The sequence below is a fragment of the Sciurus vulgaris genome, assembly GCF_902686455.1.
Source record: "Sciurus vulgaris genome assembly, chromosome: 11".
In the NCBI taxonomy this organism is placed as follows: Eukaryota; Metazoa; Chordata; class Mammalia; order Rodentia; family Sciuridae; genus Sciurus; species Sciurus vulgaris.
In genome coordinates, this window is record NC_136472.1 from 19025383 (window position 1) to 19050291 (window position 24909).

The following is a 24909-nucleotide window of genomic DNA, read 5'->3' on the forward strand; positions in this document are numbered from 1 at the left end:
GAAATTATATTTTGTGGTTTCTCTTCCATGTTCTTGTCTTGTGATTAAATTTTACATGAAGAGTTTCATAAGGAAATTCTGCATGCCCTTTTCCAGTTTATACCACAGAAAGGAACAGGTAAGATAACTTTTTCCCATATCTCCCCAGGTGTAACTTAGGGCATGATGTGACCTTCCTGCCCAGGGTGGATGGTGAGGGAAGATTCATGTTCAAGATAACATAAGGGTCTAAATAAACACATAACTCAATCATCTCAATTTTCAGTGACAGAAAAATTTTCCAGCTCAAGACATTGTGTAATTATATCTTTTTATTTATTCATTTATTTTTTATTTTTTTCAGACTTCATTTGGTTCATTGTACACAAATGGGGTACATCATTTCATTTCCATGGTCGTGCATGATGTAGATTGACATCATCTTTTTAAAGATATCTAAGTTTATATGTTAAGTAAAGTGCTTATAGCACTCTGATGTTTTCATGATTTTGAGGCTCAGCTTTCTTAATGATTACAAAAAATATTGAAAAATAAGAAAGAACAAGAAGCAGGAGAGTTTATGAAGAAATATATGGCCAGATAGGTTTTTGGTTGTGGTACCAAACTCCTTGATTGGCAACAGAATGGTTTAGTTCAATTAGAAGTCTCCTTGGGAAAGGAGTTGATCCCCAGAGCAGGGAATATTTACTACTTAAAGAGCATCAATAGTTCTGACAATGGACTGTATCTGAGAAAGCAGTTAGATTCTTTTTCAAATAAAGTAAGTTACCTGACATGAGAAATAAGTTTCTTTCTCATTTTGCTCTTACTTCTGAATCATTCAATGAAGGTAAGCATTGTATATGACCTTAATCAAAACAGGTAAAAATCAATACTGTTGTCTATCACAAATTAATTTCATAAGTGTATGTACATTTAGCATTAAAATATATGAAATTTTGAAAAATATATTTTCTTTATTTAAAGAAACTGATTCACATGAATGTACTTTTCTGACTTTAATACTTGTGTGATCAAAGGAGATCAAAATGTAAAGGGCTTCTGAAATAAATGGTGGCTGTATCTTAATGAATATCATGATATTCTTTATTATCAACATTTTATATGTGAATATTTAAGGTGTTACTATGTGTAAAAGATGTAATTTATCTTCAATGAGTCTGGGGGTATTATTGTAAAAGAAGAATTTTATACTATTATAAAGAAGATAGGTAACAGGTATTATTGAAATGGGGGTTGCACTTTATCCTGGCATTATGAAAGGTATATGCTTGTTATTTTGATCATGGTCTCTTATCAGTCTCTAGACTGAATTTGAAATGAGTAAATGAAAAAATATATAATTAATATGCAAAACAGTATAGTGAATCACTTCCTGGATAGTTCAAACTGAAATCCTATCTTTGAAATGTCGTTAGTAGAGACTGATTACTGATTATCATAAAAACTCAATTACAGCTATTTTCTTTATGGGGATCCATCTATATTTTGGTTCCTACTTTTTACTATTAAATAATGCACATAATTGTACATTCAATTTTTTTCATACATATACACTTGTGACAGGGTCAAATCAGGGTAAACTTCTCTCCCCAAATAATCTATCAGTTCTTTATGGTGAAAATCTTTAAATGATTTTGTTTCATTTTAAATAACAATACAATTTTGTTATCTATAGTCACCCTCCTTTCAATGGCATGCCAAACCTCCTAATGCAAGTAAGTTGGACTTAGTGCACATGAACCAACCTTACCCCATCCCTCCAGGCCCCAGTCTCCCCAACTCTCTTAACCACCACCACTCCACTTTTGCTTTGGTGAGATCAACTTACTATCTTTACAGCATCCAAAGTAAAACATGAAGAATCTGGGCTGAGGATGTGGCTCAGTGTTAAAGTGCTTGCCTTCCAAGTACAAGTTCCCAGATTCAATCTCTAGCAGTGCAAAAAATTTAAATAAACAAAAATTTAAGAGACATAATTTTTGCAGACTGTACATATATATATGATCTATATACATACATATATGTGTATAGATAAAGACTTGTAATATTTACTTTAATATTTTGATGAAAATATTATAAATGATGGTAAAATTAATGTATATTTGTATTTGCTCCTCTGAGTCACAAAAAATTCATTGGAAGCAGAAGTTCCATGCACTCCATTGCTACTTTTATACTTTGTCTATGCATTTTTGAAGTTGAAATCTGGTAACTGTCCACACTTAACCAGTCTTTGCACATGATTAAGAATGTAACTCCCCTATGCAGTAATTTAGTCTCTTATAACTTTCATATGTCTTAACACATGAGATGAATATTATCTAGGGCCTCCTCAAAACAATGAGAAAATTTGCGACTTTTGTAAGGGTAAGTGAGACTAAAAATATTCCCACTCAACCTCGCTCCAATCACTATCATGTGGACCAAAACATATGTGCTTGGCATACTCAATCCAGAGCTGAAGGTCTGCATTTTGTCTAGGAACCACTCTAACACCATTGGGATTCGTCCAATGAAGCAGTCAATGTGACTTATATGCAGTTTGTCAACTAGGTAAGCAAGTCAAAACTTATTAAAGAATTATGTATTACAAAGCACATAAAATGTGTAGAGAATTGTAAGAAATTTATAATCTAATACTAGAAATAAGGACAGAACATATGAAATGCAAACAATCATACTCCAATATAATTGCACACATGAATGCACGACCACACATAAGGGAATAGACTTAATGGAAATGATAATGTTAGCAACATACAGCAGAGTGTGCAAAGGAGTGATTTAAGATGATCCCATAGAGGAGATGAAATTTCTACTTTATACAAAATAAATATGTAAATTAAGTGTGCATATCCTAGTATGAATTACTTTCTGGAACACAGATATACATGTGAATATTTTTCCCTTCTGAAATTTCACAGACAGTAAGGACACTAAGATTTCCTTTCCTCAACACTATAAAATAACAATAATATTTATAAACTACCACTTTATAGACCTTATATATAAATAAAAATATAGTATGCAAGTTAATTTATACAATATATATTGGGGAGTTTATTATTATTTCTTAATAATGAAGTAACCAAGAAATACAGAAAATCAAATTTGAACTGGAGAATGGAAATACTACAGATAAAATACTACAATAAAAATTATCTTTATTCATTTCTAAGAACAATTTTAGAAGTTGGACAAAATATTTATTTAAAAATTAAATTAATTCTCAATTGATAGTATCAGAAAATAGTTTTGAGACGTCTCCCCTCAAAAGATGAGCAACTTAACAATGTAATCATTGCTATATTTAATAAAAATTTTCAAACGGGTGCTTTTATTTAAAAATTTTAAAAAATGTTTAAATATAATCTTGAGCACCTGGAAATAATAATTTTGTTCCTTTACTAAACAGAGAAATTAGAAGTTTCACCATTCACTGCATTACATATGTGAATGCAAAAGCCCAAGACAGTCAAATGACTTGTACTTCTGGTGAACTCTTTCCTACAGATGAAGCTTGAAGAGATAGAAGCAGAAGACAATGTCTCCACAGTGGTGTGGTTTGTCCTGCTGGGATTTTCTGAACTTCCAAACCTCCAGGGATTTCTGTCTGGGCTGTTCTCCATCATTTACATGGTTGTCCTCATTGGGAACAGCCTCATAGTCATAATAACCAGGCTTGACCCTGCGCTGCACAAACCCATGTATTTTTTCCTGGCAAATTTTTCTATTCTGGAAATCTGTTATGTTTCAGTCACTCTCCCCAGGATTCTGTTCAGCCTTTGGACTCAGAATAGAAAAATTTCCCTACTGAGTTGTGCCACCCAAATGTGCTTCTTCCTTGTATTGGGAACTGCAGAATGCTTCCTCCTGGCTGTGATGTCCTATGACCGCTATGTGGCCATCTGCAACCCTCTGCACTATCCTCTAGTCATGAACCCAAAGAAGTGCCATCAACTGGCAGCTGGTGCCTGGCTTGGGGGAATGCCAGTCCAGGTAGGGCAGACATGGCAGATATTCTCTCTGCATTTCTGTCATTCTAACCAAATCAACCACTTCTTCTGCGACACACCCCCCATTCTCAAGCTAGCCTGTGGGGACACCTCTCTGCAGGAGATGTCTATCTATGTAGTAGTGATGTTGGTTGCTCTGGTCCCTTTTGTGCTGATACTTGTCTCTTACAGCAAAATCATTGGCACCATTCTGAGGTTGCCCACAGCACAAGGACGGGCTAAGGCATTCTCCACCTGCTCCTCCCACCTGCTGGTTGTGGTTTTATTTTTTGGATCAGCTTCCATTACCTACTTCAGGCCCACATCCAGCCATTCTGCAGGAACTGACAAACTGCTTTCTCTGTTCTACACCATAGTGACTCCCATGTTCAATCCTGTGATCTACAGCCTCAGGAACCAGGATGTGCTTGCTGCACTCAGAAGATTATGGCTTAAAATATAGCGTTCTGAGTTTACTTCAGGTTGCTTTATCTTATTATCACAGTTATCAGGAAACATTTCAGTTCTCTTCATTCTCCTTTTGAGAGCATAACACCTTCATGTTTATGATGTAAATTTTGCATATTTAAATGGTAGCCTTTGAATTGACTTTGTTCACATATTTATATAGGGAAATTTATCTATTTTCCTCATTCCACCTAAAAAGTATTTTTCCTATATAAAATGTTAAAGTGCATCACATTTTCCCTATAAATATATAACCAAAATTTAAAATGTTAGGTCTTACACTTTAGATTTAATGAAAGATTGAAATTTACTTAAATGTGTATACCTGTATAGTGTGAAATTCTTATTTATTATACTGTAGATGGGCCATCATTACCAAAAGTAGTTGTGTAATGAGTGTCTGTTCAGAAATACAAAAATTAGTGAATGGATGTGTGAATGTTACTTTGGCTTACCCCAGAGTTCTTTCAAAATCTATACATTTTTTTTTGTCACCAATAAACATTGAGATAACTATGCGCCATAGTGGAATACTTACTTTATAATAACCAAGGAATAGTTACGTGGGCCAGGTGAAGTGGTGCGTGCCTGTAATCCCAGAAAATCAGGTAGCTGAGGTATGATGATTTCAAGCTTGAGCTTGCATCTGCAACTTAGCAAGACACTCAGCAAATTAGCAAGACTCTATCTCAAAATTAACAATAAATAAATAAATAAATATAGACAAACACCAGGATTATAACTCAGTTGTAAACTACCACTGTGTTCAATCACCAATACTAAAAATTATAATGTCAATAGAAAAAAGAATCTTATATGTGTACAGGTCTTATCCTTTCATCCTAATAACTTGTCATGAGAGCATGATATAACACAACACTACTGCCTTTTGAAACTGGTTTCTTTTTGCTCATATGTTTTCCTCCTTTCATGTCATGGTCCCAAGATATTTTGTATAAACACTTTTTCTACCTCCACCTTTGTTTGTTTGTTTGTTTTTTCTTTTTTTTTTTTTTTTTTTTTTTTTGTGTGTGTGTGTGTGGTGTGTGTATGTGTGAGGGTGGTGGTGCTGGGAATTGAGCCCAGAGTGTTATATATACTAGAACTGTCCACTGCCCTGAACCACATTCCCATCCCTCATCTGTTTCTTTACTACACTCCAACAGGTCAGTCCTAAACCTATTCCTATTTTACGAAATAGTCATGAGTGAAAATGTTCAAGGAAGTGTTGGAAGCTATTTTCAGGAATATGTGAAATCCACACAGCTGCACTGCATTACCTTCCTCTTCTTTCATGATTTTAACCAATTCTATAGTGTTTAAAATTACTAAATCTGTGTGCACACATTGATGAAAGAAGCACTAATCAACAGAATCAGAAATGGCTGGCATCCTCTATCACATTTTCAAATAAGTTTTTTTCTTTTCTCTCTCTCTTTTTTTTTTTTTTTTTTTTTTTGCATGTGTTTTTGTGTATGTGCATCTGAGAATCATTCTATCCTGTAACTTTAAGTGTGATAGTACGCACAATGCACGAACTTGTTTGCTCCTGTCCTGGAAATACAACATTTCTCCTTTCTCAACCTATATGCATCCTTCACATTTGTTATTAAATTTACATTTATTCATTTGTATATTTTATTCCTGAAAATGTGTATGCATCTATTGCTTACAATTTAGTGCTTTACATTGAACCTGGAATTTAGCATAAAGTGCATGAGCAAGACCATGCTGCTATGACTGTTGATAAAGGTGAAGATTATAACAGAAATGCTTGTGGTAGTTGTTTCTTTCCTGAAATTTGGCAAAGCAGGAATCACAAGGACGCTGGCATTAAGCAGTTCCCAGAAGTTCAGATAAATGAGTTCACATTCTCAGCATAGTGTTGAGTAGTTAAATGTCATCTAACTACATTTTATAACAATTAAAATTAGTTAAAAACCAACAATATGAATGTTCTTATTAACACAGAGGATTATTAGAAAGTATAATGATTCTCCTAAGATTGAAATATTTAAAGTTTTATTGGGAAAACATTGAAATGGTACAATTCCTCTAAGATACAATTCTTAGAGGAATCATTAGTTATATAGTTTATATTTTAATTCATTGAGTTAACCATACAATTCTATTTTTGTTGAAATGGATACTCCACAATATTATTTATGTGCTCAAGCATGTCTGCATGTTTCCACATTGAAATTACCTTTAGTAATTCCAATTAGTTTTGATTTTAAAATATTAAATATTCTCAAATTATTTCAATTAATTTGAAATTAATGGAAAATTAATTGTAAAAACCATCAATTAACACAATGGACACAGTAGAGTTTGCATCTTAGATGACTTAACAAATAATACTTTGGGATTGAATGTTATGTGATGCATCAGTGAAAAATTTGTGAGTTATGGATCCATTCAAACAAAGAATTTAAAAATTAGTTCTCTTATTCACTGAGATATTTTGACAGACATGGCAAGGATCCCCAGAGAGGTCCACATCCTAATCCCTGGAACATCTGAATATACTGCATCACATGGCAAAGGAATCTTGCACTGGTTAGTAAGAGTTTTAAATTCTGAGATTATTCAGGTCAGATCAATCTAATAACATGACCCCTTAAACGACAAAGAGGAGGAAAGATGGATGTCTTCCATAAACACATCTCCTGAAATGGATAAACTTATCTTGTCACTGGAAGGAGGGTGTTATGGTTTGGAAATGAGGTGTCCCCCAAAAGCTCACATGTGAGACAATGCAGGAAGGTTCAGAGGAGAAATGATTTGGGTTGTCAAAGTCTTAACCTAATCAGTGAATTAATCCCTGGGATTAATTGAAGTGGTAGGATGTGGCTGGAGGAAACTGGAATTGGAATGTGGCTTTGGGGTACATATTTTGTATCTAAAGAGTGGAGTCTCTCTCTCTCTCTCTCTCTCTGTCTCTCTGTCTCTCTTTCTCTGTCTCTGCTATCTGATGATGTGAGCTGTTTCCCTCTGTCACATTGTTCTGCCATGATGATCTGCCTCACCAAGAGCCCTAAGGAATGGTGCTAACTTTCTATGGACTAGGACCTCTGAAACAGTGAACCTTCAAATAAACTTTCCTCCTCTATAATTGTACTGCTCAGATCATTTACTCACAGCAGTGAAAAGTTGACTAAAACAGGCTATATCTCACTCAGGGTCTGAGCCTCCCTGAGGAAGAGAGGGCGCTGCCTGCCTGACTTTTCAAACGAGAGCATCAGCTTTCTTCTGTCTTTGGATTAGAATTGAGGCATGAGCTTCTCCTGGGTCTCAAGTCTGCTTAACTTTCAATAGAACTGCAGTGTCTGCTCTTCAGGTTCTGAGGTCTCTGGATTTATATCAGAACTAAACCACTTGCTCTTCTGGTTCTGCAACTCACCAACACACCCTGCAGATCTTGGGATTTACCAGAATTACAATAACATAGAAAATGTCCTATAAAAATACAGGCCTTATTATTAATACATATGGATGCCAAAATGGAGTGTATTTGTGTATATATATAAATAACCTGATTGTGTTCTGACAATTGGTGTGACAATAAGGCCATTTTAGGATATGCTCATGCTGGATCCTGCAGTTCTCAATTACATTTTATTATATTGAATGGATCCAATTCCTTGAATTCCTTCATCTTTTTATCATTGTTGATCTAGGTTTAAACTATTTATCTACTTTGAAATCATTTAAAATGTTATTGTAGTTATTTTAAAGTCCTTGATTGTCAGGCACAATGAATGAACGTGTCTTTATTTTCAGTGTATTTTGTCTTGTTTATTGATTAGAAGGACTCACCTGTTTCCATATGATGAGTTTATTTATTATATGTAATATAGCTTTTTAAATATAAGTCTCTGGTCTGGGTATGCTTCTCAGTATACATATGGTCCAGAGATGAATCTCTATGACTACATAGAATGAAAGAGAAAGAGAATCTCTCCTTAAGTTCATACACACAGAGGGAGACATCAGCAACTGGTCTTATGCTGTCAAAATAAGTAAGCTTATAAAAATATTGGAGTTCCATAAATGATACCTGGAACTCCAATATAGTTAGTAGAACTATATGTACAATGTATATCAGAGTCATTCAGCTGATATTCAGAAGCTGTGTTTCCTAACTATGATGTTTTGCCATCATTCAGGATCTCTGCTAGAAGGGACTTGTCAATGAAACTTTCCCCTTCTCACCAAGCACCTGCTGATTCCAAATGCTGTAGGAGCCTCCATCATGCTCACCCTTCTATGTCTCCAAAAGACATATCATACTCAGTATTGGTGACACTAACACTTTTTAAATTGCATTAGATTTTTTTTAAATAATTTAAATGGAAACACATCATTTTTATACTGTTTGAATTACTTTGAATCAATCTCCAAATAACTGTTATCTTTTGGAGGATTCTAACTTAAAAAAAAAAAAAAAACCACAATACTATAAATAGGGGAAAGTCCCCATTCAAATTATCACTGACAATATTTTTAATTTGACCAAAAATCTGTTTTCAGAAAAAAATTATAATGATGATCCTTAATTATTCTCTAGTCATCTTTATAAATAAATCTGTTTAAACTCTTTTAGTTACTAACAATGATATAAAAAATGCAAGGAAAATTGGTTGGTTTTATTGGCAAGTAAACCACCTGGGCAATTGGAAAATGGGTTCTTTCTTGGTAAGTAGTTCTGGGACAACAGGACTATTGTTCAAAAGTTCAGTTATTATGTATCTAGACGCAAAATGCTCTGGTCTGTATCCACATGTGGGAATCATTATGAAGTAATCCACATTGTGTCACTTTTTCAGATATAGGTTGCTATAGGTGTCTAAGCGGCCTCTTGGTTAATAGGCTTGTTGTTAGAGGTGAGAGTCTAAAGCATGGATGCCCACTGAATAGTTGAAATTAATTTATTTTCTATTCAGTAATATTGTGTTCTGATTGGGAAGAATTTAGTGCATCATGGTAATTTGACCCTTTTGCTAATTCCATTTAAATTAAGCCAGGCTTTACTCTCTTCCCCTACCTCTACCTTCCTGCCTCTTCTCTTCCCTTTCCCAGTTCTCACAGTAGAATCATCAAGCATTCAGAGGAATGACCAATGTTAAGTTCCCAAGGCAACGAGGCCTCTATTCCAGTAAGCACATGACCCTACTTCCTGCCTTCAGGAACTCCTGCACTTCAGTCTCACAGCATCACACCATGATATTCTGACCTCCCTCTTGGTTATTCTCAGGGCCACGCCTGGGTGGATCTGTACATGTGCAGAAGTAGCTGAATGACGTACTAATGTCACTCTGAGTCTGCATGCCCCAATTGAAATCGTGGGGTTAATATGAAGAGTCTAGCTCGTGGAAAGGCAGACTGTCGTAAGGCTTTGGGGTCAGCATGGAGGGTTCCAATCCTGTTCCCACCACACCCTGGCTCTCAAACCTCTGTGCCTCAACTCTCTCAGCTAGAATACCACAATGATGTTAGTTTAATTTTGCCACAGTTACATGTGTTCTATGTAAAGCACTTGGAATATTTTATTGGATGTAATAAGCATGGTATAACATCATAGTCATTATTAATATAATATTACTGCAAAACTTTCATCACAGTCTGAGACAAATAAAAGAGTAATGGGAAAATTAAAACTAACTTTTGTGAAAACAAATTTCACTATTTTCCCACAATTTTCAGTTTCTCCAAAGAGATATCAAAGGGATAGATAGACAAACAGGTGGAGATATGTAGAGTAATGCTATTATTTATTCCATACAGAAACACAGTAATATATTTGCTGCCATTGGTAGAGTGTAGACTAAAATGGTTCATAAGAAATATACATGTGAAGCACCTCGTATGACTTGAAGGTGCTCACATTTGTCTAGTACAACTGCAGAAGCCACATGCTAATGAACAGCTTAGGTTTTCTAGTCCATTAGAAAGGGTTTCTGTGTGAAAATGTTACTGAATGGAATGTGAGTCCAAGAAGTCCCCCTGCTTTTCAAGGGGCATTTATGGGGCACTGTCTTATGTTAGATAATATCTGAATGGAAGAAACCTCTGTGGTGTTCTTGCTTTGGATAAAAGATTTAAAGGCTTCCACCTGTATCATACATTTTTAAAAAAATTAATTTTATTTTTACAGGCTGTATTTTGATTCTTTGTACACAAATGGGGTACAACTTCTCATTTCTCTGGCTGTATGCAATGTAGACACACCATTCTTGAAATCCTACATGGACATGGGGTAATTATGTCTGTCTCATTTCATTATCTTTCCTTCCCCTGCCCTCTCCCTCCCTCTTTTCCCTCTACACAAACCAAAGTTCCTACATTCTTCTCTTACCACCCCCCACCATTTTGTATCATCATCCATTTATCAGAGTAAAACATCTGGCCTTTGGTTTTCTGGGATTTGCTTATTTCACTTATCATTCTATCATACATTTTTTACTTTTAACTTTCAGAATTGTTTCTCATAAGCATCAGCATAGTTACAAACATTGAAACATTAACAGTACAGCACAAATGCCATAATTTTATTCATTTGCTAGTAAATGGATGGAGTTGAAGAATATCATGCTAAGTGAAGTATGCCAAACCCCAAAGGCTAAAGACAGAATATTTCTTCTGATATGAAGATATTAATTCACAATAAGGGGAGGGGATAGGGAAGAATACAGTTACCTTATATTATGTAGTGGGGAGTGAAAGGAGGGGAAGGGAAATGGGTGTAGGAAGGTTAGGAGAGTGAAACGGACATTATTACCTCATGTTCATGTATGACTGCATGACCCATGTGATCCTACAATTTGTACAATCAGGAAAATGATAGATTACACTCCATTTATGTATGATCTATCAAAATGTATAAATGCATCTACTGTCACGTGCACAAATTAGAAGAAAAACATGAATAAAAATAAAGTAATAAATAAAAAGTATAAGCACAAGAGGTCAGTTATAGATCACTGCTAATATAGGTGTCATAACATGTCATCTAAATATCCAGTTTCCCTCCAATATGACCCCAATGTATTACGGAATCTAAATACATATCTAACCTACCTATTAAATATGTTATCAGATCTAGTGGCACTGAAGTATAGAGACGAATATTCCAAAATTACGTAACTGTTCAAAATCAGAATTTATTGATTTTATTAATTCTACCCCTACTGCTCTCTTCCTGAAGTTTTGAGAGAGAATGAAATTATTGGGAATATTTTAGGAGATTCTCAGTATTAAACATGAAAAACAATGTGGCATTATGTTCTAAAATAGCTCTTCTGTGTTGGAAATCTACAAAATTGTCAGTGTAACATCAATAGGTTTTGTTCAATTCTAACCTACTTACTTAAATACTTTTCATTCTCTTCTGCTCTTAGTACCTGTAAATCACATCCTTCTGAGACTAATGACTTATGAGGGAATATTTATCAATTACATTATCACTGGTGACTGTAGTTAGTTAATATTATAGTAAATCTATACCTTGACACCTTCCTTTATCTTTGTTACTGAAACCCCTGAACAGAAAAAAGTGACATTGTTATGTTACATGGGTATAAGAGTAACATGGAAAGGAAAGATAGATACCAGTGATAGGCTGTGTAGGTACATGGATTACAATGTCTATATGTCTATATTTCCAACAGATACAGCAACTTTTATCTCCCTGCTCAATGCCACTCTAAAGCACTGTGGTACTTAATAAGTGAATCTTCCTTTGTAGAACTCTGGTCCTTTACTGTAAAAGAGGGAATCAACCTAGGTTGTTTCTACAATATTTTGCAACTGTTTTTTTTTTTTTTTTCTTTTCAGTTTTTTATTATTATTGCAGTTTTATTTTTTAATGATGATTGAGTCATCTAAAAATATTAGACGAGAAATTGTAAAATTCTCAGAATCAAACAAGATTATAAATACAAATACCAAAATCTCAGGGACACAGCAAAGGTACTTTTTTTTTTTTTTTTTTTTTTTAGTTATTATTTTTACTACCTTGCAGTACTGGTGATTTTTTTTAAATTTATTTTTATTGTAAACAAATGGGATACATATTGTTTCTCTTTGTACATGGAGTAACAGCATACCATTTGCATATTCATAAATTTACATGGAGTAATGATGTTTGATTCATTCCATTATTTTTTTCCTTCTCCCCCATCCCTCCCAACTGGTTTATATGTGTCTGTCTGTGAATTATGATTCTACTTCTATATTAAACACTTTTCAACACTGGGAATATTTAGAAAAAAAAAGGAGTTACTCTATGTGCAAAGCATTGCACTCATATCTCTGGGCATGTTTGAACTCATGTAGGCTAGTTATGACAAAGAAGTCAGCTCAATGATGTGATTTTCACAAATTCAAACTCCGTTAAATGCAGATCTGTTAGCTCTCTTCTTATTATTCGGATATCCATGGACACTTCTTAGATGTGGATCTCCAACTTCACTGGCAGTCAAATAATTAAAATAAAAACTCAATGCAGTATCATGACTCAAGTAGAGAATGGACCACAGGATTAACTAATCTTAAGAAGGCTCTTCTCAGGGCTGGGGAGATAGCTCAGTCAGTAGAGTGCTTGCCTTGCAAGCACAATGCCCTGGGTTCGATCCCCAGCACCCAAAAAAAAGAAGAAGGCTCTTCTTGGCCATTTCTTTCTATTGTGCCATTAAACTTCTGTTTGCCTTCTATTCTGAATATTGATATATTCACCTTAGAACTATGGAACCATATTTTTTATAATTTTAATGGAAAATAATAGCTGTTCAATGAGATCACCATTGTATTTGACAATAAACATAGTCTTTTACGGAAAACCGTGGCTTCCAAGTGGCCCCGTAGCCACTTCTCTTATGGCCCGACCAGTGGGATGAAAGACACGTCCACTTCAGAGGTTCATGAAGCAGCTTCCGCTTTATTCAAATAACACCCTCAATATATAAGCAGTCTCATGCATAAGCAATTGTAACCAGATATGTCCATCCAATCCTGTTAAAGGTCAAGTGATCACTTGCTCAAGCATACATGTAAAGTATATCTGTCCATGCACTAGGCAGCTGAACTGATTATCATGCAGCCAATTGTAAATGCTTCCTGCCGTTCTCCAGGCATAATCAGGACACTGTTTGCTCTCTGCCAGTCGCCATCTTTAGATGCACCTGGCGTAACCCTGGGCCCCAGGTTTCCACCGCCACAGTCTTTGGATTCTCCATGTTCCCTACCTAATTAAATCAGTTGAATAAAATAGTACATGCTTATAAATCTCAGTTGCTTGGGAGACTGAGGTAGGAGAATGGCAAGGTTTAGGCCAGAGTAGGCAACTAAGAAATAGCCTTTCTCAAAATGAAAAATGAAAAAAATTGAGAATATAGTTAAATTGTCCAGAATTTCTGAGTTTAATCCCCAATAATAACAATAAAAATAATACTATTTTCCTCATGCAGAACATAGTAAACTCCAAGGCCTTCCTTCCCCTCACACGCTTCTCCCCTACCTGTCCCTGCACTACTGAAACTTGAGCACTACTAAACAAGAGCTGATGACAAGGACAAAGGTTCCACTTTTCCAGTGGTACCTTGTTCTAGGATGGGACACTGAGTGGTCTGTGTCCTCCAGTCTCCTTTCTTGCCCTTTGCAGTGAAAACTACAGCACTTTAAGCAAGCTCAGGCAGAAACAAGCAGAGTTGACGGTACTCCATCCATTACACCTGGGAAAGACTCAGCCCAGGAAGAAGGGCTAGAGTGACCAGGGAGCTCTGGTCACTCAGGTTTGCACTACCCACCCTGTCTTCTCTCTGTGTCTTACTGTTTTATTTTTTCTTCTTCTGTGTACATTTCACACTTCCCTATTTCTTTTCTCATATCATAAACTTTGATTAAAGCAAAACAATCCATAAATATATTATAGCCATTGTGAAGTCTAGTTTCCTCCAGGGATGGTTGTTGTGGCTCTTTGGTTTCTTAGTAAATTGCTTAGACTCTTTTGTTGAGGCTGGTTTCCATTATGGTGGGCAGTAGCTGATGTCTCTGCACTCCACCCACTTTATTTTAAATTGATCAGGCTTACAAGACTCACTTCCTCTGAATCACTCATTGCTCACAGTAATTTATTTGTCAGCTAATAGATTGTGCTTACACATCTTGAGTGAGAAAATGTACCCAATGCTGATACATGTGCCTGTGATTTAAGATACATTATAGGAAATAAAAAAAAAAATTGTGTTGGAATTTAATTTGTATTTCCTCACTTCACAAGTCGATATTGCATAAGGAATGAATGGTTTGTTGCTTGACTCTCTGGACCCTCCTGAGTGTGCAGGGGGCCTTGTTCTTAAACTTGGTCTTTCATAAAAGTAGGGATAAATACTTTTTGTCAAATCTACTTTATGTCTCAGTTATTTTTGTAGAATTCCTTTCAAATCTATTTCATGCTGTATTAGGCAGTGTTCTCTAGAGGAACAGAATCAACAGGAAGTATGATTATATAAAGGAGATTTATTAGATTGGCTTACAGGACCAGAAGCTGGATATTCTACAATGGCTGTCTGCAGCTGGAGAGTTGGAAGAACCAGCAGCTGTGCAGTCCACACTGCTAGATCAAGGATCCAACCCTCTTGATCCTTCTTGTTCCGGACCTCTGCCTCTTGGACTGCACAGCCTCTTGGACTACCCGAGTCCAAGACCAAGGCTTTTGGAAACTACCTAGAGAATCTCTGGCAGAGTGCACTTTGGAAAAGTGAAGAAGCAAGAGTCTGATATCCTCAGAGCATTGAATCAGAAGTTAAGAACCTATTCAAGAAGAGTCTAACTTGCATCTGCATCTGCTACCTTGTTCTTCCAACTTTTATTCCATCCAACTTACATCCTTTTGGGTGTTGCTGCCCACACTTAGGGAGGGTCTCACTTCAGTTCATATCCCACATTTCAGCCATTCGTAGACATGCCCTCACTGACACCCAGAAGCCTCTTAATCATCAGCATCTCTTAATCCAGTCAAATTAACCATTACAGGTTATATAAAAAGATATAGTTGTATATAGTTGTAACATTGTGTTTTCTAGTATTACTTGCCAATAAAGTTGTTACCTATTTAATAATAACCTTGGAAAAAAAATTATGCTCAGGACCTAGTTACATGAACATTTTCCATTAACAATAACAGAGAGCCAATGTTTTTGACCTACATGGCCATTTTAGACGGCCTGCCCAAAGTAGCTGAAAATAGATGGGGGTTACAGTCACACTATAAAATGCACTATTTTAAATGCTCTTATGAAGGTCAGTTTCATTTTCTGAAACACTTCACAATTCATTATAGTCCTATGATAATTTCCAAGACTTTAAAAACATGAGAGTAGTTGACAACTTTGTTCAGTTTTATCATTTTCTGATTTTTCACTAATCCATTGAGGAAATGTGGGTAACTAACATTGACAATAGTGGAAACACTTTCAATTGAACAAAGTGTGTTTTTTGGAAGAATTGAATATCCACACACACCCAAAGAAACATGAGCCAAAAAAAAAATCTAAAAATTTAGACTTATGAAAAAAATGAGTTAAAACCAACAATAGATATAAATGAAAAATCTAAAAACTATAGAATTAATAGAAGAAAACACAGAGTTAAATCTTTATGCTTTGGACTAGGCAAGAGTTCTTCAGTATGTTTACCAATGGCACAATTCATAGAAGACAACATTTTAAAAATTGTCTACATTAAAATTGAAATAGTTTTTTCCTGCTTTGCCATTGTTAAGATCATGAAAATGCATATGGGGAAAGAATTTGCAAACCACTTATCTAACAAAGAAACTAAATGGAGAATAAGCAAAGAACTCCCAAATGATAACAGCTTGAAAAGAAACAAGTGGACAAGATAATATCGTATGTACTGTACCTGTGCTATATAGATACCAAATAATCACAAAATGATGTCCACTAAGAGTAATCATAATTAAAATGAAAATTATACCCAAAATGAGATATTGCCTCAAAGGTGTTCTACAAAGGTAGCTAGATTTAAGATAAAATAAATTTGAGAATGACAAAATCCAAATTTTTGAATAAGTGTCTTACCTTTGACTAGTGGTAGTTCAGTGTATAGGTATAATCTTTTTAAACCAAGTTTGCCCCTCTATCATTCTTTAAACATGTATCAACCTATTCCTATCTGCCATAGCTATACCAAAGGTTCTTCTCTGTTGTGTTTTGTGATTATGCATCTAAATGTGTTGGTTTCTCTGGATGTTACAGATTTCTTTTTCATAATGTTATAATTATGTAATAATCATTACATGAGAGAATCCAACATGAACGTGAGCTGGTCTTTTACTGTGAGTAGTCACTGCTTGAAATTATAGCTTTTGACCATGGAGATCCAGTTCTGATCATAGAGTGTGTTACTGGTCCCATGGAAGTTAGTTGGAAACTATATTTTGTAGCTTCTTTTCCAGGTTCTTGTATTGTGATTAAATTTTATATGAGGAGTTTTATAAGGAAGTTTTCTGTGCTTTATCCAGTTTATAACCCTTAAAGAAATAGGTAAGTGATCCTCTTGATAACTTTACCCCATGCCTCCGCATCTGTAACCTAAGTCGTGATGTAACCTGCCTGACCAGGGTGGATGTGATGAGAGAAGACTCATATTCAGAGTCACTTAAGAGTATGAATAGACCAATAACTCAGTCATTTCAATTTCCAATGACAGAAAAATATTCCAGCCCAAGACATTGCATAACTGTATCTTATTAAAGGTATCTAAATTTATATCTCAAGTTAAGTGTTTATAGCAAACACTCTGATGTTCTGAGATTTTCAAGGCTCAGCTCTCTTAATGTTCACACACACACACACACACACACACAAACACAAACACACACACACACAAATACAATCAGAGAGAGAGGGAGAGAAAGAGAGAGAGAGAGAGGGAAAGAGAGGAAAATTTATGAAAAAATAAATATATGGCCCAATACGGTTTTGATTATTATATCAAACTCCTTGATTAGCAACAAAATAGTTTAGTTCAATTAGAAGGCTCTTTGGGAAAGGAGTTGGTCCCAAGAGCAGAGAGTATTTAGTCCTTAAAGAGCATTATTAGATCTGATAATGCACCATACCTGAGAAAGTCTTTATTCTCATTTTCAAATAAAATAAATTACCCAACATGAGAAATAACCTTGTCTCTCATTTTCCTCTTACTTCCTTATCAGTCAGTAAAGGTTAAGTATTATATTTGACCATGATACAAATAAGTCAAAACACTGTGGTTGTCTAACTCAAATTTATTTTCTATGTATCTGTATTTTTAACATTTAAGTATAGAAAATTTTGAAAAATGTATTTTTAACTTGAAAACCCTGATTCAGAATGGACATTATACTTTTCTGGCTTTAGTACATGTAAGATCAAAGGAGATCAAAATGTAAAGTGCTTCTTAAACTAATGAGCCCATATTTAACGACTATCATAATACTCTTTATTATCATTTTTTCTGCAATCATTTGTTATTACTATGTATTAAGGTTGTATTTTATATTCAATGAATCTGGGGATATTACTGTATAAAACAAAATTTTACACTATTACAAACAAGATAGGTAACAGGTATTATTGAAATGGATTTGCATTTTTTCTCAGCACCTTCAGAGGTATTTGCCTATTGTTCTGATCACTATTCTTTATCAGTCTCTAGACTGAATTTGAAATGAGTAAATGAAAGAAATATGATTAATATGCAGGAGAGCATAGTAAAACTCTTCCTGGATAGTCTCAAACTGAAATCCTATCTTTGAAGTATCAGTATTAGAGACTGATTACTGATTATTTTAAAACTCACTTACAACCATTTTCTATATAGGGATTCATTTATTTTTTTTGTTTCCTTCCTTTTAGTTGTAACTAATGACATGATTGTATGTTCAGATTTTTTCATACATATACAACAGTGTCATGGTAAACCTTTCTGTTTAAATATCTATCAGTCCTTTATGGTGAAAACCTTTAAATGATTTTATTTCATTTTAAAGATTTGGTTATCTATATTCACCCTCCTTTCTATGGCTTACCAAACCTCCTAATGAAAGCAACTAGGACTTAGTACATATGGACCAACCTCACCCCCTCCCTCCAGTCCCCAATCTCCCCATTTCTCTTAACCACCACCACTCTACTCTTGTTTTGGTGAGATCAACTTATAGCATCTTTGAGTGCCAAAAATAAAACATGAAGAGGCTGGGCTGAGGATGTGGCTCAGTGTTAGAGTGCTTGCCTACCACATGCAAGGTCCCAGGTTCAATTCCAGAAGTGAAAAAAAAATTTAAATACATAAAAAATTGAGAGACCTATAAAATTGTGGAAGACTGTATATACATTATATGTAAAATGTGCACATATATGCAAACATATACGTTTCTATATATTATAGGCTTTACATATATTTACTTTAATATTTTGATCAAAATATTTAAAAAGATCATAATATTAATGTGTATTTCACTTTGGTCCTCTGAGTCACAGAAAATCCTTTGGTTGCTCAAGTTTTTTGCACTCCCTTGGTATGCACGCTTGATCTATACATTTTTGAATTTGAAATCTGATAACAGTCTACACTTAAACAATATTTGCATATGATTAGAGACGTGTCTCCCCTTTGCAGTAATTTAGTCTCTTATAGCTTTCAAGTGCCTCCTCAAAGCAATGAGCAAAAAATACCACTAGTGCAAGAGTAAATGAAACTACACATTGCTAATCACCCTCGGTACCATCTCTGTCAAATGGACATGAACCAAAACATATGCATATGACAGGCTCGATCCATAGCTGAATGTTTACGTTTTGTCTAGAAACCAATCAAACACCTTTGGGACTAATCCAAGGAATCTGTCAATGTGACTTGAATGCAATTTGTCTAGTAGGTAAGCAAATCAAATTTTCACAACACTTTTATAATCCATTGCACACACAGTGGGGAGACAATTGGAAGAAAATTACAATCTAGGACCAGAGATAAAGACAGAACATAGGAAATGGAAACAATCACACTCCAATATATCCACACACATGAATGCAGTCCTACACATAAGGGAGTATACAAGGTCAGCAGCATACAGCACAGTGAGCACAGCAATGATTTAAGATGATCCCAGAGATGAATTGAAATTGCTGGGTTTTTTTTTTCATACAGTAAATATGTAAATTAAGTGTGCACATCATAGCCAGATTGCTTTCTGGAGCATAGATGTACATGTGAATACTTCTCACTGTTGAGGTTTCCGAGACAAGAAGGACACGCTGATTTCTCTTTTTCAACACTAAAAAATATGATTAAAATTTATGAATTACCATTTTCTAGACCTTAAATTGAAATACAAATACATGATTCAAAAATAATTTTCCCCAATATGTAATTGGCTGTTTAATATTATTTCTTTCTTAGCAAGAAATAGAGGAAGTCAAAACTGAACTGGAGGATGGAAAAAATAAGAACCACCACAACTTATAAAAATTGATGTCATTGATTTCTCAGAACAATGTCAGAAGTCAGACAAAATATTAATTCAAAAATTAATAAATTTTGAATTGATAATAGCAGAAAGTAGAATTGGGATCTGTCCCCCAAAAAAGAGCAACTTAGCAATGAATTGCTGTATTTAATAAAAATTTTTGAAATGGGTGCATTTATTTATAATAAAATAATATTTATAATCTTATAATCTGAATTATATACGAGAAGACAAAAGCACAAGACAGTGAAATGACTCTTACTTCTGGTGAACTCTTTCCCACAGATGAAGCTTGAAGAGGTAGAAGCAGAAGACAATGTCTCCACAGTGGTGCAGTTTGTCCTGTTGGGATTTTCTAAAATTCCAAACCTCCAGGGGTTTCTGTCTGGGCTGTTCTCCATCATTTACATGGTTGTCCTCATTGGGAACAGCCTCATACTCATAATAACCAGGCTTGACCCTGCACAGCACAAACCCATATATTTTTTCCTGACAATTATTATTATTTTTTTTTTTTTTTTGGAAATCTGTTATGTTTCAGTCACTCTCCCTAGAATTCTGTTCAGACTTTGGACTCAGGACAGAAGCATCTCCCTACTGAGCTGTGCCACCCAATTGTACTTCTTCCTTATACTGGGAACTGCAGAAAGTTTCCTCCTGGCTGTGTGATGTCATATGACCGCTTTGTGGCCATCTGCAAACCTCTGCACTATCCTTTAGTAATGAACCCAAAGAAGTGCCATCAACTGGCAGCTGGCGCTTGGCTTGGGGGAATGCCAGTCCAGGTAGGGCAGACATGGCAGATATTCTCTCTGCATTTCTGTCATTCCAACCAAATCAACCACTTCTTCTGTGCCATACTTCCCACTCTTAAGTTAGCCTGTGGGGACACCTCTCTGCATGAGATGTCTGTCTATGTAGTAGGGATATTCATTGCTGCGGTCCATTTTATGTTGATACTTGTCTCTTACAGCAAGATCATTGGCACCATTCTGAGGTTGTCCATAGCACAAGGACGGGCTAAGGCTTTCTCCACTTGCTCCTCCCACCAGCTGGTTGTGGTTTTATATTTTGGATCTGGTTCCATTACCTACTTCAGGCCCACATCCAGCCATTCTGCAGGAACTGACAAACTGCTCTCTCTGTTCTACACCATAGTGACTCCCATGTTTAATCCTGTGATCTACAGTCTCAGGAACCAGGATGTGCTTGCTGCACTCAGAAGATTATGCCTTCAAACATAATGTCCTGAGATGAGTGAGGTTATTTTCGTATATTGTCACAGGTACCAGAGAAATATTTCAAATCTCTCCATTCTCCTTTGGGAGGGTAATGTCTTCAAACATATGACATAATTCTGTTATATTTAAATTTACTTTGTTCACACACACACACACACACACACATATATATATATATATAGGGAAATTTATCTATAGTTGTGGTCTCACCTAATAAAAGTCATTTCTCATAAGTAAAATGTTAACGTGCATCATGTTTGCCCTATAAATTAATTAGTAGAGATTAAATTGTAAATTCTTACAAATTAAATTGAATGGAATATTGAAATATATCTAAATATATTATATCTAAATATATTTATATCTAAATATATTGTAGATGTGCCTGTATAGGTTGAAATTCTCTTTATTATACTGTAGGTGGGACATCATTACCACAGGTAGTTGTATAATGGATGTCTGTTAAGGAAATAACAGAATGAGTGAATGAATAAGTGAATGTTACTTGTGCCTCCCACAGAGTTCTGGCAAAATCTATACACTTTTGGGCATTACTAAGCACTGGGATAACAATGCACCAAAGTGGAATACATCCTGAATATTTCCAAAAGAAAAGATGCACGGGCCAGGTGAAGTGGTAATTTCCTGTAATCCCGGATAATCTAGGTGGCTGTGGCAGGATAATCTCAAGCTTGCACCTCCACCTGCAATTTAGCAAGACCCTCAGCAAGTTAGCAAGACCCTGACTAAAAATAAAATAAAATAATGTAAAATAAAATAAAAAGAACTGGGATCTTAGCACAGTTATAAAATACCATTGTATTCAATCACCAATACAAAAAAAAAAAATAAGGAAAATAGAGCAGGAATAAAAAGCATAAAGGCTTACAGGTCTTATCCTCTCATCTTAGTAACTTGCCATGAGAGCACATGATGTAAGACAACACGACTACCTTTCAAAAAGGATTTTCTTTTGATCATATGTTTTCCTCCTTTGATGTCATGGTTCCAGGAGAGCTTTCATAATTATTTTCTTCCTTAACCCTTTATTTATTTATTCTTTTAATGTTGCTGAGAATTGAATCCAGGTTTTTACCCATCCTTTGATTTTTCTCTGCCCTGAGCCACATCCCCAGCCCTCATCTCTTTCTTTACTACACCCAACAGCCAGTCCCCACCCTATTCCTATTTTAGGCTGTATATCTGTGGGTGAAAACTTTGAGGACATGTTAGAAGCTATTTTCAGGAATACATAAAGTTCACACAACTGCGCTACACTACCTCACCTCTTCTTTCATGTTTTTAACTCATTGTACAGTGATTAAAATTATTAAATCTGTGAGCAGATATTGAAAGCACAGGCAACAATCAATAGAACAAAAATGCCCACCCATCCACTATCACATTCTCAGATAATTTGTCTTTTTGTATGTTTGTTTTGTCCACCTGAAAATCATTCCATCCTGTAACTTTAGTTATGATAGTGCACACAATGGATGGACATGCTAACTCTACAGTTCTCCTAACAAACTGTATGCATCCTGCACCATCTATAATGATGTTCTATGTTTATTCATTTGTGTATTTTATTTTTGAAAATACATATACATATATCTCTTACAAATTAATGCTCTATACTGAATCTGGAATTTGGCATGCAGTACATGAGCAAGACCATGCCAATATGACTGTGGTGATAAAAATGAAGGTTGTAGCCGAGATGCTTCTGGTAGTTGTGTATTATCTGAAACTTGATAAAGCAAGAATCAAAATGTTACTGGCACCAAGCTGTTCCGGAAGTTCAGATAACTGAGTTCCATGCTTCACATTCTCAGCAAAGTGTTAAGTAGTTAAATGTCATCTAACTACATTTTATAGCAATTAAAATTAGTTAAATACAGACAATGTGCTCATTCTTGTTAACACACAGGATTATTAGAAGGTACAACTATTCGCCTAAGATAAAAAAGAAAACCTTTATGAGGGAAACATTGAAATGTTGCCTGTATTCAGATATAATTCGTAAATGAATCACTAGCTATGTATTATATATTTAAATTCATTGAGATAACCATATAATGCTATTTTTTGAAGAAAGGTATATTCCACAATATTATCTACAGAAGTAAGCTTACTTGATTACACATTGAAATTAACTTTAGCAATTTATTTAGTTTTTTTTTTTTAAATATTGACTATTCTCTTGGTAAGATAATTTGAAATTAATTGACAATTAATTGTAAAACCCTTTAATCAAGATGAACACATTAGAGTTTGTATCTTAAGTGACTTAACAAATAATACCTTGGGAGTAAATGTTATGTGGTGCATCAGTGAACAATTTATTTCAGTTATGGATTTATTAAAAAATAATGTAAATATTAGTCCTCCTATTCACTGAAATATTTTGGTATAAAGACCAAGAATCCCTAGAGATATCCACATCCTAATCCTGGAACATCTGAATATGCTGCATCACATGGCAAAGGGAACTTGCACTGGTTAGTAAAATTTTAAAACCTAAGAAAGGGAGATTATTCAGGTCAGACCAATCTAATAACATGAACTTAGAAAGAGAAGGAAAGATGGGATGTCCTTAAAAAAAAAAAAAAATTCTCCTAATGTGGGAGACTTTATCCAGTCACTGGAAGGAGGGCAGAGTACTCAGGGTCTGAGCCCCCTGAGGAAGATGGGACTCTGCCTGCCTGACTGTTTTCAAACTAGAGCATCAGCTTCCTTCTGTCTTTGGATTAGAATGGAGGCATGAGCTTCTCCTGGGTCTCAAGTCTGCTTAACTTTCAATAGAACTGCAGTGTCTGCTCTTCAGGTTCCGAGGTCTCTGGATTTATATCAGAACTAAACCACTTGCTCTTCTGGTTCTGCAACTGACCAACACACTCTGCAGATCTTGGGATTTATCAGAATTATAGTAATATAAAGAATATCCTGTAAAAATGCAAGCTTTATTATTAATATATATGGATTCCAAAATGTAGAGTACTTGTGTATGTATATAAATAACTTGATTTTGTCCTGACAATTGATATATCAATAAGGCCATTTTATGATATGCTCATGCTGGATCCTGCAGTTCTCAATTACATTTTATTATTTTGCATGGATTCAGTTCCCTGGTGAATTCCTTCATCTTTCTATCATTGTTGATGCAGTTTTAAGTCATTTTCTTAAAATATTATTGTTGTCTATCATCTGCCATTTGCCTGCCTCTTGCCTGTCTTACCCCTATCCATCACCCAAAGCTCGAGGTTTACCTCCCGATCATCTGACACCTGCCAGCAGACTAACCGCAGAAGGCCAGTGGAGAACCAGCTGCCTGCTGTCGCCCGGAAGTGCACTGTTACAGTACCTGCAGGTTTGATTACACGTGGCTGCCGGCATTTTGAGACAACAGCCAGGCCCCGTAGGACCCCTGGCCGGACTGACTGAGCCCCGTCTCCAGGATCCCTCAGACGGACAGATCACTCCCTGCCTGTGGGGCCCTCACATCAACTGACTGCTCCCTGCCACCAGGACCCCCAGACCCACTGATTGCTCCCTATCAACAGGAACTCAGACCGACTGCACCAGGCCTCCAGGATCCCACAACCACACCAAACACACCCGACCTCCAGGACCCCTGCCGGACCAACTGCATCCTGTCTTCAGGACCTCC

At 35.5% G+C, this 24909-nt stretch overlaps 3 protein-coding genes across 3 annotated transcripts in view; all 3 read left to right on the forward strand.

Moving 5' to 3' along the window:
• LOC306639039 (olfactory receptor 5W2-like) overlaps nucleotides 1-24909 on the forward strand; it is a gene marked incomplete at both ends in the record, with an annotated part of 112472 nt that overhangs the window by 31306 nt on the left and 56257 nt on the right. The window lies entirely within an intron of this gene.
• Nucleotides 3511-4545, forward strand: LOC306639222 (olfactory receptor 10AG1-like). The gene has a single exon (XM_079102616.1). It carries the CDS (start codon nucleotides 3517-3519, stop codon nucleotides 4459-4461), a length of 945 nt encoding a protein of 314 aa, XP_078958742.1. The 5' UTR covers nucleotides 3511-3516; the 3' UTR covers nucleotides 4462-4545.
• On the forward strand, nucleotides 20281-21239 carry LOC306638923 (olfactory receptor 10AG1-like; the record flags this gene model as incomplete). The annotated part of the gene is given in 2 exon segments (XM_079102377.1): nucleotides 20281-20658; nucleotides 20661-21239. Coding segments are annotated over 2 exon segments (957 nt in total).

What these genes read in the sequence shown, in the direction of transcription:
- LOC306639222 (XM_079102616.1), top strand. Translation starts at nt 3,517, where the DNA reads ATGAAGCTTGAAGAGATAGAAGCAGAAGACAATGTCTCCACAGTGGTG.